The 17067-nt window shown below is 43.8% G+C and overlaps 1 protein-coding gene across 1 annotated transcript in view; it reads right to left on the bottom strand.

Annotated features, from left to right (window-relative positions):
* The window catches only part of LOC115176381 (nectin-2), a 61137-nt gene extending 44315 nt beyond the window's left edge, over positions 1-16822 (bottom strand). The window contains exon 1 of the mRNA XM_029736379.1: positions 16461-16822. Coding sequence (XP_029592239.1) covers positions 16461-16545 — 85 coding nt within the window. The 5' untranslated portion in view covers positions 16546-16822. The remainder of the gene's footprint in view (positions 1-16460) is intronic.
* Positions 16823-17067: the final 245 nt, after the last annotated feature.

Below are 17067 nucleotides of genomic sequence, written 5' to 3'. Positions count from 1 at the left end.
CGGAACAGCCCGTAAGTAGCTAAGAAAGCCAGTCGACAAGCATGAAGGAGATACACAACACCAACACACATGAACCAAAGTACTGCTACCACCAACTAGCCACTTTCTACACCTGGTCCTCCAACTTCCATTCCCAACTTCTGCCATCATCCAGAAGGCGAGGTCGGTACAGGTGCATCAAAGCTGGGACTGAAAAACAGCTTCTATCTCAAGGCCATCAGACTGTTAAACAGGCATCACTAACACTGAGTGGCTGCTGCCTACATACAGACTTGAAATCATTGGACACCTTAATAAATGGATCACTAGTCACTTTAATAATGTTTACATATCTTGCATTACTCATCTCATATGTATATAGTGTATTCTATACTATCTACTGCATCTTATTCTATACTGCTCTGACATTGCTTGTCCATATATTTATATATTCTTAAATCCATTCCTTTACTTAGATTTGTGTGTATTCGGTATTTTTTGTGAAATTCTTAGATATTACTTGTTAGATATTGCTGCACTGTCAGAACTAGAAGCACAAGCATTTCGCTACACTCGCAATAACATCTGCTAACCACATTTATGTGACCAATAACATTTTATTTGAGAGAGAGGCTGACTATTGTTTGGAGCTCCACCTTTCCTCAGGGGAGCTGGGTAGTCAGACAGATCTGTCCATTCACACAGACTGGACAGGAAGGGGGGGAGCTGGGTAGTCAGACAGATCTGTCCATTCACACAGACTGGACAGGAAGGGGGAAGCTGGGTAGTCAGACAGATCTGTCCATTCACACAGACTGGACAGGAAGGGGGGGGGAGCTGGGTAGTCAGACAGATCTGTCCATTCACACAGACTGGACAGGAAGGGGGGGGAGCTGGGTAGTCAGACAGATCTGTCCATTCACACAGACTGGACAGGAAGGGGGGAAGCTGGGTAGTCAGACAGATCTGTCCATTCACACAGACTGGACAGGAAGGGGGGGGGAGCTGGGTAGTCAGACAGATCTGTCCATTCACACAGACTGGACAGGAAGGGGGGGGAGCTGGGTAGTCAGACAGATCTGTCCATTCACACAGACTGGACAGGAAGGGGGAGCAGGGGGGGGGGGGGGGGGGATGAGATGGCAAGGTAGACGGGGGGCTCCAAGGTACAGGCTGCTCTGTGATGCTCTAGTGGCCCTGGGGGAGGGAAGGATAAGGAAGGGGAAACCGGGAAAGTTAGGGGAGGGGAGGATAAGGAAGGGGAAACCGGGAAAGTTAGGGGAGGATAAGGAAGGGGAAACCGGGAAAGTTAGGGGAGGATAAGGAAGGGGAAACCGGGAAAGTTAGGGGAGGGAAGGATAAGGAAGGGGAAACCGGGAAAGTTAGGGGAGGGAAGGATAAGGAAGGGGAAACCGGGAAAGTTAGGGGAGGGAAGGATAAGGAAGGGGAAACCGGGAAAGTTAGGGAAGGATAAGGAAGGGGAAACCGGGAAAGTTAGGGGAGGATAAGGAAGGGGAAACCGGGAAAGTTAGGGGAGGGAAGGATAAGGAAGGGGAAACCAGGAAAGTTAGGGGAGGGAAGGATAAGGAAGGGGAAACCAGGAAAGTTAGGGGAGGGAAGGATAAGGAAGGGGAAACCGGGAAAGTTAGGGGAGGGAAGGATAAGGAAGGGGAAACCGGGAAAGTTAGGGGAGGGAAGGATAAGGAAGGGGAAACCAGGAAAGTTAGGGGAGGGAAGGATAAGGAAGGGGAACCCAGGAAAGTTAGGGGAGGGAAGGATAAGGAAGGGGAACCCAGGAAAGTTAGGGGAGGGAAGGATAAGGAAGGGGAAACCAGGAAAGTTAGGGGAGGGAAGGATAAGGAAGGGGAACCCAGGAAAGTTAGGGGAGGGAAGGATAAGGAAGGGGAACCCAGGAAAGTTAGGGGAGGGAAGGATAAGGAAGGGGAAACCAGGAAAGTTAGGGGAGGGAAGGGAGGAACTGGGGACTCCACTAGGAACACAATGACAGGCCTGTTTCAATAACAGTAGTATATAATTTACCCACCAATGCCTGGCTGGCCCACAGTACAACAGTAACTTGATATGAATAGAAGTAACTCACATCAAGGCAAGGCATGGTGCCGTTCTTCCTCAATTCCCCAAATCCAACCTGCTGTAGAACCCAAGCATGGTACATTTAGTGGAAGTGACCTGGCTAGACTTCACATCTGTGTATTGTGCTCTATAGTCCTTGTAACAGCAGTGTCCTGAGAGTGTGATAGGAGTTCTCAGAGGATTGAGTGTGGCCACAGCATCTCTGTGGGACAGGTTAGTCCTGATAAAACCATACCTCTCCCTGGCACAACCTCTCTCCCTGGCACAACCTCTCTCCCTGGCACAACCTCTCTCCCTGGCACAACCTCTCTCCCTGGCACAACCTCTCTCCCTGGCACAACCTCTCTCCCTCGCACAACCTCTCTCCCTGGCACAACCTCTCTCCCTGGCACAACCTCTCTCCCTGGCACAACCTCTCTCCCTGGCACAACCTCTCTCCCTGGCACAACCTCTCTCCCTGGCACAACCTCTCTCCCTGGCACAACCTCTCTCCCTGGCACAACCTCTCTCCCTGGCACAACCTCTCTCCCTGGCACAACCTCTCTCCCTCGCACAACCTCTCTCCCTGGCACAACCTCTCTCCCTCGCACAACCTCTCTCCCTCAGCAATCTGATTCAGCCCACCATTGAGCCTGAGGTTCTGTGAAAAAAAAGAGCGTGTGTGTGTGTGTGTGTGTGTGTGTGTGTGTGTGTGTGTGTTGGAGGGATAGCCGAGTGCCATTCTGCAGCCAGGGTGAGGAAGGGAGGAGGGAGAGGGCTTGAGATTATTGTTGGGAAACGTTGTTGTACTGTCGCAGCAACTTAACCTTCAAAAACTGCCTTCTGGGACAGGAGCGGGGGAGGGAGGGAGGGAGGGAGGGAGGGAGGGAGGGAGGGAGGAAGGAGAAAAAGGAACATTGTTAGGAGGCAGAGAGAGACTGCAACATAGAGGCAGCAATACACCATGTTGATAGGAAAGGTACCATTACAAAACAGTGAGGGAAAAGAAGCAATAAAGAGAGTAGTTTGTATTGGCAGGCTTAAAGAGAAACTTCAACGTTAATGTAGGTGAAACAGAGGGAATAGGACAGAGGGGGAGAGAGGGAGATGAAGGAGAGAGAAAGAGCAGAGAAAGAAGGGAACCAAAGACATTCAAATTACAGCAGGAGAAACGAGGGATGAGGGGAAGGAGGGACGGAAGGAGAGGGGGACACAGACTATAAGACAGGCTGAACAGACGGATCAATTACGAGGACCAAATTACAGAGAGGAGGAAGTTAAGAAGCTACTCAGAGGAAATCAACAGACAGAGAGAGAGAAGGGAAGATAGCGAGACATGGAGAAGGAGGAAGGAAGATGAGGAGGGGTGGAGAGTGTAAGACATGGAGAAAGAAGCAGAGAGAAAGAGAGAGGGGGTGGGATAGAGCTACAGGAGGTAGATTGGATTCATTAGTTAGAGGGCTGGCAGAGAGCAGAGGGATAAAGGAATAGGACTGAGTCAGAGACCCCACTGTGGCTGTGTAAGAAGGATGGGATCAGCTATAGTGTGTGTGTGTGTGGGGGGGGCTCATTCAACACAAAATTCTATTTAGATGAAGTGCCAAGACTATCTGTAGTAAACAAACACTTTGGCACACCCTGTTGACAAAACCCAGTGAGAGGAAAAGGCCAACCTGTCACTCCAGTCTCCTCCTATTCTGCTTTCTACCAGTCCTGGTGGCTGCAATGAATCTCAATGGTGATCATTGAGATAGGCTAGTCTTCTGTAGAAATTCTGTAGACATTCAAGCTGAAAAAGGTCATCATGAGGTTTGCTTTGGGTGGCAGTTGGATAACTACACTATAATTGACAGAGGTTACAATCTCAAAATGGCACCTTCTTCCCTATATAGAGCACACTTGACTAGGACCCATAGGGCTCTGGTTAAAATGAGTGCACTATATATGGAGCCATTTGGGATGCACCCAGAACAAGCCAAACAGAGTTGGTAAGGTTGATAGCTCTGGGCATCAGTGTTGTGACTAATCAGAAATGCAGTCTGCCGGCGGCCATCTTCCCTTTAATGTTTCTGAGATTCAGAAGAACATGGGGAAATAGAAGACAACACACTGTGTAATATCGGTTTTATCTTGAACAATTTAAACACGACTGAATGTTCTGTTCCAGCTCCACTCTTATCTCTGATAAAATGTCCCACACTAAATAAACTCCCTGCCTAAATGTCTTCCCTGCCTGTAGCCCAGTAATATGGTATGTCCTCTCCCTGCTCTAAATAACTACTTCCCACAAATCTAAAAGCATTGGATTGGTGGAGGCATAGGCTAGTGGGAGTTTACACCATATTTCTTATACCAGTGATTTCCATTTCGAATCAGGGAAGTGAAGTGAACAAGTGTACACTTTGGGAAGAAGGAAAGAACTGGGAGATTAAATTCTTCACCATCAACAGCCCATAGTAACATGTGATGATGTGGTTGGGTCTTAGGCGTGTCACCCTAAACAAGGTCCTGTCACAACTCAGTAAATATCCTCCCTCAGCCCTGTCTCTGTCTGTCCAGACAGGCTGGGAAGTGTGAATTTGACACAACCTTCTCAAAGTGAGCTGTACGGAGATGCAGAGAAAAGGCAACTGGTGGTGTAGAAGTGGAAGAGACAGGTTGTGACGTCACGGATAACATACAACACATTACGAAAAAACAGAAAGATGTGAAAAAAAGTGGGAGAGAATGGGGGGGCAAGAGAGGTGGTAACTGTCAAACTGACTTGGACACACAGAGAGAGAAAGAGAGATAGTGGTTTGACAGAGCCGTCAGTGCGAAACCTAAATGTTTTCAATAACACATAAGGACACTGCATCCTTCCCTGATCGATACAAGATCAATAACACAAACCACACTCTCCATTTAGACACATTAAGGTGACTGCTAATGACAACGGAAACATGTGTGTGTTCGTAGCTAGGACAATGTCAAGGGCCTCTGTGCTCAGTGCCATACAGATCTGCTGAGCGCACCACAGAGGATTTTACAGATGGAGAGAGATGGGAGAGACAAGAGAGAAAAGTGTGAGGAGAAAGACAGAAGATGTTAAAGAGAGAAAGGTTAGACATAATTGGCCCAACTCCATCAGTGATAGCTAGATCTGTCACTGTTAAAGTGTCAGAGAGAGGGATGATGCTAAACTACAAATGAGCAGATCCTCCCTCCCTCTCTCTCCTCCAAATCCCCTTATCCCTGTGCCAAGTTGCCACTGTGAGGAATTTAAAAGTATGTCATCTCCACTCTGCTCCCCCACTAACGCTGCCCCCTTCATTCCAACTGTACCCACCCCTCTCAGCCCCCTTAACCAGCAGCCTAGTCCTAGCGCCTTGGTTTGTGTCCAGTGGTGTAAAGTACTTAAGAAAAGATACTTGAAAGAACTACTTTAGTAGGTTTTTGGGGTATCTGTACTTTATTTATATTTTTAACTACTTTTACTTCACTACATTCCTTAAGGAAAATATTGTACTTATTACTCAATACATTTTCCCTGACACCCAAAAGTACTCGTTACATTTTGAATGCTTAGCAGGACAGGAAAATAGTCCAATTCACGCACTTATCACCTGAACATCCCTGGTCATCCCTACTGCCTCTGATCTGGCATACTCACTAAATACATGCTTCATGTTGAAATTATTTCTACTTTTGATACTTAAAACCCAAATACTTTTAGACTTTTACTCAAGTAGGACTTTACTGGGCGACTTTCACTTTTGTCATTTTCTATTAAAGGCATCTTTACTTTCACTCAAATATGACAATTGGGTACTTGACCACTGTTTGGGTCACAGTTTCATTGGGCACAGCAGGAGTCTTGATAAGTGGTACTGTGAAAGCGTTGCTGCAGTGTCATGCCATGTCCCATTCAGGGGCTGCTCCTAGACTCAGTCTCTCTCGATGGGGGTGTGACCACTGTAGCTGGGTGTCATCTGAGGCTGTGTCAAAGAGAATCTCCTACTCCCAACATGACCAGCTAAACACGGATTCTCTAAGGTACTGTGTTGAGTGTAGAGGCAGGCAGGGAGACAGAAACTGGTGTGTGTGCAAATGTGTTTCTGTGACGAAGACATTTTTGATAGAGGGATGGATGATAAGGAGCACTATCGGCATTTCCACTGATTCATACCATATCCAGCCTTGATAACATCTACAGACGGGTTTGTGTGTTTTGCTCTAGTTGGAATCCAACCTGACCCCAGTGACCTCAGCAGAACTATGATTTTGTAAACCCTTCCACTCCCATTCATCTTAATGGCATTTGGCATTCTTTAAAGGGGGGGGGGGGGGGGATTTCTACTTCTCCCTTTGATTGGATGGGATGGCCTCCAATCTGGCAACCCTGCCAGGTAAAACAAACACTCCCAATGGAGGATCTCTGTAGCAGAGGGGGGGGGGGGGGGGGGGGGGATGTCGTTTTTTGGGGGGCTGAGTCATTCATTCATGATCCATCAGTTATTTAACACCCTCTGAAAGATGCTTTGAAAGGATGTGTCAGTTTAATTAATATGTAGAGATAAATGAGGCTATTCTCAGACGACTGTGGTAGACAGGGAGGAACACCACCACATCCTGAAGAAACCACCCGGCAAAAAAGACATCTTGGTCGACCGAGAGCAGTCACACACACAGTCAAAAGTTTTAGAACACCTACTCAAAATGTTCTCTTTATTTTACTATTTTCTAATAATAAAGACATCAAAACTATGAAATAACACATAGAATCATGTAGTAACCAAAAAAGGGTTAAACAAACCAAAATGTATTTTATGTATTTGAGATTCTTCAAAATAGCCACCCTTTGCCTTGATGACAGCTTTGCAAACTCTTGGCATTCTCGCAACCAGATTCATGAGGTAGTCCCATTTTTCAACAGGACAATGACCCAACACACTTGTGTTAGGTCCAGGCTGTGTAAGGGCTATTTTACCAAGAAGAAGAGTGATGGAGTGCTGTATCAGATGACCTGGCCTCCACAATCACCCGACCTCAACCAAATTGAGATGGTTTGGGATGAGTCGGACCGCAGAGTGAAGGAAAAGCAGCCAAAAAGTACTCAGCATACGTGGGAACTCCTTCAAGACTGTTGGCGAAGCATTCCAGATGAAGCTGGTTGAGAGAATGCCAAGAGTGTGCAAAGCTGTCATCTAGGAAAAGGGTGGCTATTTAAAGAATCTCAAATATAAAATATATTTTGATTTGTTTAACACTTTTTTGGTTACTACATGATTCCATGGGTTATTTCATAGTGTTGATGTCTTCACTATTATTCTACAATGTAGAAAACATTAAAAATAAATAAAAACCCTTGAATGAGTAGGTGTTCTAAAACTGTTGACGAGAGAGAGAGAGAGAGAGAGGAGAGAAAGAGAGAGAGACCCTTTCATTCTAAAATGGTTTAAATACATTTTTAAAAATCCTTAATCTACACACAATACCCCATAATGAAAGAGAGAAAACAGGTTTAGAAATGTTTGCAAATCTATTAAAAATAAAACAGAAATACTTTATTTACATAAGTATTCAGACCCTTTAATGGAACAGTTTCATTTAACTTATAATAGTCTTCATATCGCAAAATCAATGTGATGTGGTTCATCAAAATGATATTTAAATGAAAATGGTACAAATCTAAAAGTAACTATTGGCAAGATGTAAAAATTGCCAAAATAAACCAACAAATAAAAACATTGCAGCCTGCAGGTAGAAAATATATATCCTAAAAATCACAGGCTACTTATGGCCTGTCTGCAAGGAACTAGAAACACTGCATCAACTATTAACTTGGCCCAGCCTTCACTCTGGACAGACACAGCTGTAGACTATTTTCACACGGGGTAAAAAGTAATCAGGTAGGCCTATTTTATGACGTTTCCACCAGAGCAGAGCATGACATTTTTTCCCCCTTTCATGCTGAGTGGTTAACAAAAAAGGGAGAGAGCTGGAAAGATTGTTCAAATAGGCTACATTGAGAAACCATTGTCATGCCACTTACATATCTGTTTAATCTAACCCTGGAATGTAATGAAATTCCAAAGATCTGGAAATCAGCATTTGTCCTGCCACTTTTAAAAGGGGGAGATCCAACTCTTTTAAATAATTATAGGCCAATCTCAAAGCTGTCACCCCTGGTGAAAATACTTGAAACCCTTGTGAGTGAACAGCTAAAAGAGTTTTTATTTAATCAATGTACCAATCGGGTTTCAGGAAGAAGCACAGCACAATTACAGCAGCCATGAAGGTTTTAAATGATATCACTGAAGCTCTTGACAAAAAACAGCATTGTGTCTCACTTTTTATTTATCTCTCTAAGGCTTTTGATACAGTTGATCATGCTATACTAAGGCAGAGATTGTCGAGTGTAGGTCTTTCAGAGCATGCAGTTGCATGGTTTGTTAACTATCTGTCTGATAGAACTCAGTGCACTCAATTTGATGGACTTAGGTCTGTTAAATTGTCTGTCATAAATGGTGTGCCCCAAGGCTCTGTACTTGGTCCTCTTATTCACTATTTATATAAATAATTTAGACAAAAATGTCCAAAATGCACAACTTCATTTTTATGCTGATGATACTGTTATTTACTGCTGTGCTTCATCTCTTACAAAAGCTTTCCAGAACTTGCAAACTGTTTTTAATACTGTTCAACATACCTTGTCTCAATTGAAGCTTATCCTCAATACTGACAAAACTAAACTACTGGTGTTTTCTAAAGCAAAAAAATAGACCTCTGAACCTTTCACCAATTACTACCTGTCAGGGCAAGGAGATTGAGGTTGTAACCTCATATAAATATCTTGGAATTTTGATTGATGATGGCCTCTCTTTTAAAATGCATATTCAACAACTTACAAAAAAATTGAAGCTGAAATTAGGATTTTATTTTAGGAATAAGGCTTGTTTTTCTTTTGAAGCCAGAAGGAGGCTAGTATCAGCTACATTTATGCCTTTACTAGACTATGGGGATATTTTATATATGAATGCTTCCGCTCAGTGTTTGAGATCAATTGACACCCTTTACCATGGCACTCTGAGATTTATTTTAAACTGCAAAACCCTTACGCACCACTGCACTTTGTATACCAGGGTTGGCTGGCCTTCTCTAGTCACTCGTAGGCTCAGTCACTGGTATACTTTTATTTACAAAGCCATTTTGGGTTTACTACCTTTTTATTTGGGCATTTTTATTGTTCAGAAATGTGGTGGGTACTCTCTTCGTTCGCGGGACTTTATCCTGCTAACTGTTCCAAATGTCCGAACTGAATTTGGTAAAAGGGCTTTTATGTACTCTGCGCCATCGTCTTGGAATGCCTTACAAAATACTTTTAAACTGGAAGAACTTGTCCCGATTGGTATTTTTAAATCACTGATGAATGATCTTGAGACTGATTCCCTGACATGTCAATGTTTTTAATGAGCTGTTTTTGATTTTGTTATATTCTTTGTTAATTCTATGGTTTTTACTAGATTAATTGTAGTTTTTCATGTTGTTTGTCTGTAATTTTCGTAATGACTTGGCGCTGCCTATCTTGGCCAGGACGCTCTTGAAAAAGAGATTTTAAATCTCAATGAGCCCTTCCTGGTTAAATAAAAGGTTAAATTTAAAAATTAAATTAAATTTAAAAAAATTCTCAAATGGATGTAAAAACAGACTTTGTTTACTTGCCGTTTGAGGCGAAGAAGATATTTCTTTGAGAAGCTACAGTGATGGTGAGTTAAGAGAGAAATAGTAGTGTATCAGATCCTAAAATGGGCACATTTATAGGCCTACATCTGCATGCAGGCAGGTAGCCTAGGCCTAGTTCTATGCACAATCAGGTGCGTGTCCTTACTCAACATTGACAGGAGCGCTCCAAACAAAAGACAATGAATAAATTGACAACTCATAAATGGAATGAAATAAACCAAAACTTTCTCACAAGTGTAGCCTAGGTTGTGCGCTCTACAAACAATGTGTCCACTCCTCCGATGACAAGACTGTAGTAATAATAATATATATTGAATGCATTACCAGAAATTACCATAACCAAACAGACATTGTGGATGAGAAATGATGGGAATGAATGGTAAATGTACTACTGGTGACAGTGGTGTGCCATCCCCGCAGCGGACTAGTCCACCGAGACGGGCGTGAATCAGACAGCTGTCTCGTGTGCCATATATATATATATATTTTTTTTTACATATGTGCCACTGCTTGTCGAAAAAAGAAATCTTGGTTGACCAACAGCCTATTTACCAAACAATCAACTAAATGTCAGTCAGCCCTACACAGCATAGCCTCAGGTTACACACCCTCATTATTACTAGCTAGTGGTGTGTCGACTACTATCGCTCCTGCTTCCCTGTCCAAAAGCAAAACTCATAGTTCAGTGACACAAGAAGTGCTGCTGATCGACCAAACTCTCCCTCTCTCTCTATACATCCTCGCTCCCCTTCACTCTCTCTCTCTCTATACATCCTCTCTCCCCTTCACTCTCTCTCTCTATACATCCTCTCTCCCCTTCACTCTCTCTCTATACATCCTCTCTCCCCTTCACTCTCTCTCTATACATCCTCTCTCCCCTTCACTCTCTCTCTATACATCCTCTCTCCCCTTCACTCTCTCTCTATACATCCTCTCTCCCCTTCACTCTCTCTCTATACATCCTCTCTCCCCTTCACTCTCTCTCTATACATCCTCTCTCCCCTTCACTCCCTCTCTCTCTCTCTATACATCCTCTCTCCCCTTCACTCTCTCTCTCTCTCTCTATACATCCTCTCTCCCCTTCACTCTCTCTCTCTCTCTATACATCCTCTCTCCCCTTCACTCTCTCTATACATCCTCTCTCCCCTTCACTCTCTCTATACATCCTCTCTCCCCTTCACTCTCTCTATACATCCTCTCTCCCCTTCACTCTCTCTCTATACATCCTCTCTCCCCTTCACTCTCTCTCTATACATCCTCTCTCCCCTTCACTCTCTCTCTATACATCCTCTCTCCCCTTCACTCTCTCTATACATCCTCTCTCCCCTTCACTCTCTCTCTATACATCCTCTCTCCCCTTCACTCTCTCTCTCTATACATCCTCTCTCCCCTTCACTCTCTCTCTCTATACATCCTCTCTCCCCTTCACTCTCTCTCTCTATACATCCTCTCTCCCCTTCACTCTCTCTCTCTATACATCCTCTCTCCCCTTCACTCTCTCTCTCTATACATCCTCTCTCCCCTTCACTCTCTCTCTCTATACATCCTCTCTCCCCTTCACTCTCTCTCTATACATCCTCTCTCCCCTTCACTCTCTCTATACATCCTCTCTCCCCTTCACTCTCTCTCTCTATACATCCTCTCTCCCCTTCACCTCTCTCTCTATACATCCTCTCTCCCCTTCACTCTCTCTCTATACATCCTCTCTCCCCTTCACTCTCTCTCTATACATCCTCTCTCCCCTTCACTCTCTCTCTATACATCCTCTCTCCCCTTCACTCTCTCTCTATACATCCTCTCTCCCCTTCACTCTCTCTATACATCCTCTCTCCCCTTCACTCTCTCTATACATCCTCTCTCCCCTTCACTCTCTCTATACATCCTCTCTCCCCTTCACTCTCTCTCTATACATCCTCTCTCCCCTTCACTCTCTCTATACATCCTCTCTCCCCTTCACTCTCTCTCTATACATCCTCTCTCCCCTTCACTCTCTCTATACATCCTCTCTCCCCTTCACTCTCTCTATACATCCTCTCTCCCCTTCACTCTCTCTCTATACATCCTCTCTCCCCTTCACTCTCTCTCTCTATACATCCTCTCTCCCTATACATCCTCTCTCCCTAGAACTATCCATCTTGTCTAATGATGTTTTAAATCAACAACAACCTAGTCTGGCCTTTGATTTAAAGGAAATATGTATAGACAGAGAAAATAACTGTCTCTCCACATACATTGATTATAGACACACGCATCACTAAGCTCTATGGCTTGACTTACTGTAGTAGGTCTTTTCATTCTATGTGGAATGTAGTTCATTGACGAACTGTTATAAACTGCCATAAAATGAGGATTGAATTAGAATTCCACGGAGGCAGCAGAGTCAGGGCCACAGGTGTTGGGCACCATCCACACACACTTAATATTACTGTCACAACTATTGGGCTGTAAATTAAAAACACACATTTATGTCTGAATCAACTGAGGTTGACTGGTGATGAGGGCAACTATTGCTCTACGCTCTAAACAGGCCCTGTAGTGTGTGTGTGTGTGTGTGTGTGTGTGTGTGTGTGTGTGTGTGTGTGTGTGTGTGTGTGTGTGTGTGTGAGAGAGAGAGAGAGAGACAGGGCCAGTGATGAAGCCATACTAAAAGCAGCCAAAGCAAGGCTAACGAACACACACACACACCTGACCTTTTCCCAATCCCCATGGCATTTGCAGCTCTAGAGTGGAGGGGCAAGGACACCTCATTAACATAACACCTGGAGCATGCAGACATTCATTGAAAAGTTCACACATTCAAAAAAAAGGTTGCTTTTCCAATTTCAAATAAGACTAGTCTATTTCTGCAGTGTTTTTTCTGCTGTGTTTGTCTGGGAAGAAAAATTGATTTAGATAAGAATGTTTCAATTATAGTCTCCCATCCCCCCCAAAAAACACACTCCACATTCTTTTATCCGTGGAATATCACATCTTTCTCTCTCACTCCCTTCTCCCTCCCCCTCTCAGACACCCATAAACAGCATGGCCTTGAGGACAGAGGGAGGGGGAGAGGAGGGAGTGCGTTTGAATAAACCAATAACTAACGTCGCTCAAACAAAAGCGCTGGACAGGAACATGAAAGATGGTAGAAAATAAAAGACCAGAGAACAAGGCCCCCTGTATGTACTGGGTCTGGCAGGCGGGGGAGGGAGGGAGCTCAAGTGGTGGTGGTGGGGAGGACGGGGGACGGGGGTCTGAATTCGTTGTTCATTCAGTCCTATAAACCAACTGACTACCAACCATCAACAGACTGACTCTGAAACACAATCCTCAGCCTGAACTGTCTCTGCATCACTCTAAAGAAGCCACCGGTTCCCAAAGGGCTGAAGAGACCCATCAGGAGGATCTCAAGTGTCTTCACTGCACAAAGTCAATTTGGCCTAATGTCACATTTCTCTCTTCTTCCAACAGCGTGCGACTGTAACCTGCTCTCCCCTGACCCTGCCAGCCCACCAGTCGCTCTCACACGCACACCAACGCCGTTTACTCAGCCGTAAAGATGACGAAACCAGTCACAGCTGACCCCATAGCCCTATTTCAATATAAAACATCACCATGGCAACGGGGTTCAAGCCCTCCTGACCCACATAGGGCCTCCACCTCGTTAGGGGGTATTACAGTGTCGTTTTAGGGCTCAAAGTGGAATCCCATCCATTCTCTCAAGATAACTTCATTTTCTACTACATGTCTTTTATTGATTTTCATACTATAGAAGCCTACCTTAATTCAAAACAAATTAAACTCACTGTTATTACATTGTAAGCTGGGTTATGAGACTATATTAAATTGAAATTGATGAGAACTGAACTAAGCCTACCTTCCTCTACTAAGCTATTGAAACTTTTTTGGGTCATTTCCTTATAAACAAGATTTTCTTGGCTTAGCAAAGAACACAAAAACAAATCTCCCACAAAAAACACACAAACAAGGCCTGAACATTGTCGTGTAAGAGGCTCTTTCTGTCAAATCAGTAAAGTGAAGAGGGAGATTTTTACACTTGAACTGGTTAAACCAGCGTTTTCCCTGATAAATATGCAGAAACCTTTTTGTTTGCCACTGGTTTCCTTCCCCCTAAGTGCACTAGATGTTCTGTAGAATGGATTTGGGCTGAAAAGGTCCACGCTATAAATAAATCAGAAGAGAAAATACATTTCTGTGCCGGATGATGATATTATTATTTTTGTGTTATGTACAACAATGCTCCCGAGTGACACAGCAGTCTAAGGCACTGCATCTCAGTGCTAGAGGCGTCACTACAGACCCTGGTTCGATCCCGGGCTGTATCCCAACAGGCCATGATTAGGAGTCCCATTGGTCGGCACACAAATGGACCAGCGTCGTACGGGTTAGGGTTTGGCCGGGGTAGGCCGTTATTGTAAAATAAGAATTTGTTCTTAACTGACTTGCCTAGTTAAATAAATCAAATAAAAATCAACTACAGCAGGCAGTACAGTAGGCCTCGGCTAGGCCAGCACCCTCTCTTCCTGTGGCACTAAAGTTTCCTTAGACAGTGTTGACTTTTTTATCCATGGGAAAGGAAAAAATAAAGAGGGCTGGGTTATATTGCCACTACAAATAAATGAATATAGAGATTTACATTTGTTTGGGCCAACTTGCCTGATCACTCTGCAAGTGTAAGGTGAGAATCTGCACACCTGAGCGCGAAGCCTACCACACCTGAATAAATTAACCTTCTGAATACAGCAAATACATTACCAACATCTTTTGATCTTTATATGTAAGTGTGATGCCAAAAGTGGGCACTGTTGAGAAGTTAAATATAGCCTAAGCGGGAAATTTGTTGAAACAAAACAAATAGGTTAGGCTACTGTCCTCACCTTTTGATGGAGTAGAACTAGCTGATAATCATACTGTAATCACAGGCAGAACCATGTATTTAGAGAGGTGGGCCAATGCGGTTTCTGCATTTCTTTCCACAAAATATATTTTTTATTTGATTTTTTTCCCAGGGGGTGCTGCAGCACCCTCAGCACCCCTACTTCCTCCTATGCATCCAGGTACTTTTTTCCAGTGCTGGAGTTCTAGATGAAATCATGACAAATAAAAAACACTGCTGTTCATGTTTTATTTTTTAATCACCTGGGAACATGAACAGCCGTGTTTTCCTTTTCATTAGCCATGTTAGCTCCCCATTGACATTACACAGGGAATTTTTTTTTTAAAGACTATAAAACTGAATGTCTAGAATGAGCATTATGATGCATTTACATGACATGACAACATTCTATGGCAGCCAAGTTCTCAAAATCCACCCCAAAAAATTAAATGCAAAATGTGAGTTATTAGTCCACTGTTGATGCAGTCCCAAAATGTTTTGCATGTCAGAAGTAAAGTATTCAAGACATTGGACTTTCAAGATGCAGTGTAACCAGCCACATCATCATGCAGATGCAAAATACATCATATGATGCAAAACGGATCATCATGGTTATGTGGCCCATGACACTTTGCTTTTTGAAAGTCCAATATCTTAAACTTGACTGCTGACATGCAAAACATTTAGAAAAATACCAAAATATAGTTTGAGTGGATTTTTCCTTTAACATTATATGGTGAATATTTAAACAATACAATGCAACTGTATGTCTAGAATTAGAACAATATTCAAATTCTCAGTTGGTCTAACTAATTATAAACTGGGTGGTTCGAGCCCTGAATGCTGATTGGCTGAAGGCCGTGGTATATCAGGCTGTATACCACGGGTATGACATGTATTTTTACTGCTCTAATTACGTTGGTAACCAGTTTATAATAGCAATAAAGCACCTCAAGGGTTTGTGGTGTATGGCCAATATACACAGGCTGCCTGCTATGCCGGACGCACGGTCTAGTCGGCATGTACGGGCTGTATCCAGGCACTCCGCGTTGCGAAATAAGAACAGCACTTAGCCGTGGTATATTGGACATATACCACACCCCTCGGGCCTTACTGCTTAAATATATGGCTCTGGGTACAGGTGTTTCTTTAAAATGCACAGGCCACAAGGACGCTATCAAGTGCGATACTGCAGCCTCAATCACTTTTTGTTGTTGGTGGCAACTAGGCTACACCCTGTTGTTGCACTGTTTACATTAAAAGCTATTTCTAACCCAATGGATGTGTTGTGAACTGGAACTAATCCAGGAAGATGTGTCGGATAGAGGAAAGAAAAGGCGCAGGGGGACGTAAGGAATTGAAGGAGAAGCGTGGTCCTGGGGAAAGAGGATCAAGGACACGCAACAGCGCTAGGGTTGTATTTGGAACAGAACAAGTGACAATGCACCTGCTGGCACCAGGAAGAAACATATACTTCGATTGCCAACTGAGCCACACCTTACGAGCAAAAACACCGCGTAGCCTACTTTACGCCGAAACTCTGGTTACCGAGTGAGATAGTGTCACGGTCAGAAAATAGTCTAGTCAAATTAGTTGACGGACACAAGGAGACTTTGTTTATTCATAATTTATTTCACGACCGTAAGAAGGAAAACGTTAAGACCTAGTGTACACCTGCACGTTGATTGTATCCAAACGGAGTCCTCCCCGGCAGGTGACAACCAAACGATCCGCGGTACGAGTATAGGATAACAACGTAGGCTGCTGTTGAATTTCTAGGGTGGTTTCTGAAATATGTTCTTCTTACCTTGAAAAGTCAGCAACGTGACCACGCAGAGCAGTCCGATCATTTTTGTGAAGTCATGCCAATTTCGAGCATCTTCTCTCGCCATGCTGTCTGTGCTCTGATTTAAATGACTCTTATGTCGTTGATAAAACAACCTCTATCCGTGTCTTTTCCCGGTTTGAACTTTAATCGTGAACTAATCAGAAGTCCGATTTCAAACGTCCTTCACTGACTGCGCGTCTTTCGGAGCCTGTTAAAAATAATACAAATCCTGTCCAATCGATGCCGACAAGAAACTCACAAATGTATATTTGTCCCTTAGCTAAAAAGGTGTTTTGTGGATCGGACTGCGTCCTCCACCAACTATTTCCACACTGCGGAGAGACCGCTACTGGGTGTGACGTCATAGACTAGCCCGAGGCAACGTCACAGCTCCTTGAAATCAAACGATATGTGACTGGAGTTTAGAAACTCCCAAAAGGATGAGAATATAGAGGAATTGTACTTTTTAAAAGATTGTGTTATCCAAAACGGAAAACTTGTTGATTTCCAGCACTGACTGGACAACACAGTTAATAGGGGGCACAACTACATTTGTTTAGCCTCAAGGCGAGCTGTCTTGCCTGTA

The sequence above is a fragment of the Salmo trutta genome, chromosome 37 (assembly GCF_901001165.1).
Source record: "Salmo trutta chromosome 37, fSalTru1.1, whole genome shotgun sequence".
NCBI classification, from domain to species: Eukaryota; Metazoa; Chordata; class Actinopteri; order Salmoniformes; family Salmonidae; genus Salmo; species Salmo trutta.
This window is presented reverse-complemented; position numbering and strand designations above follow the sequence as displayed.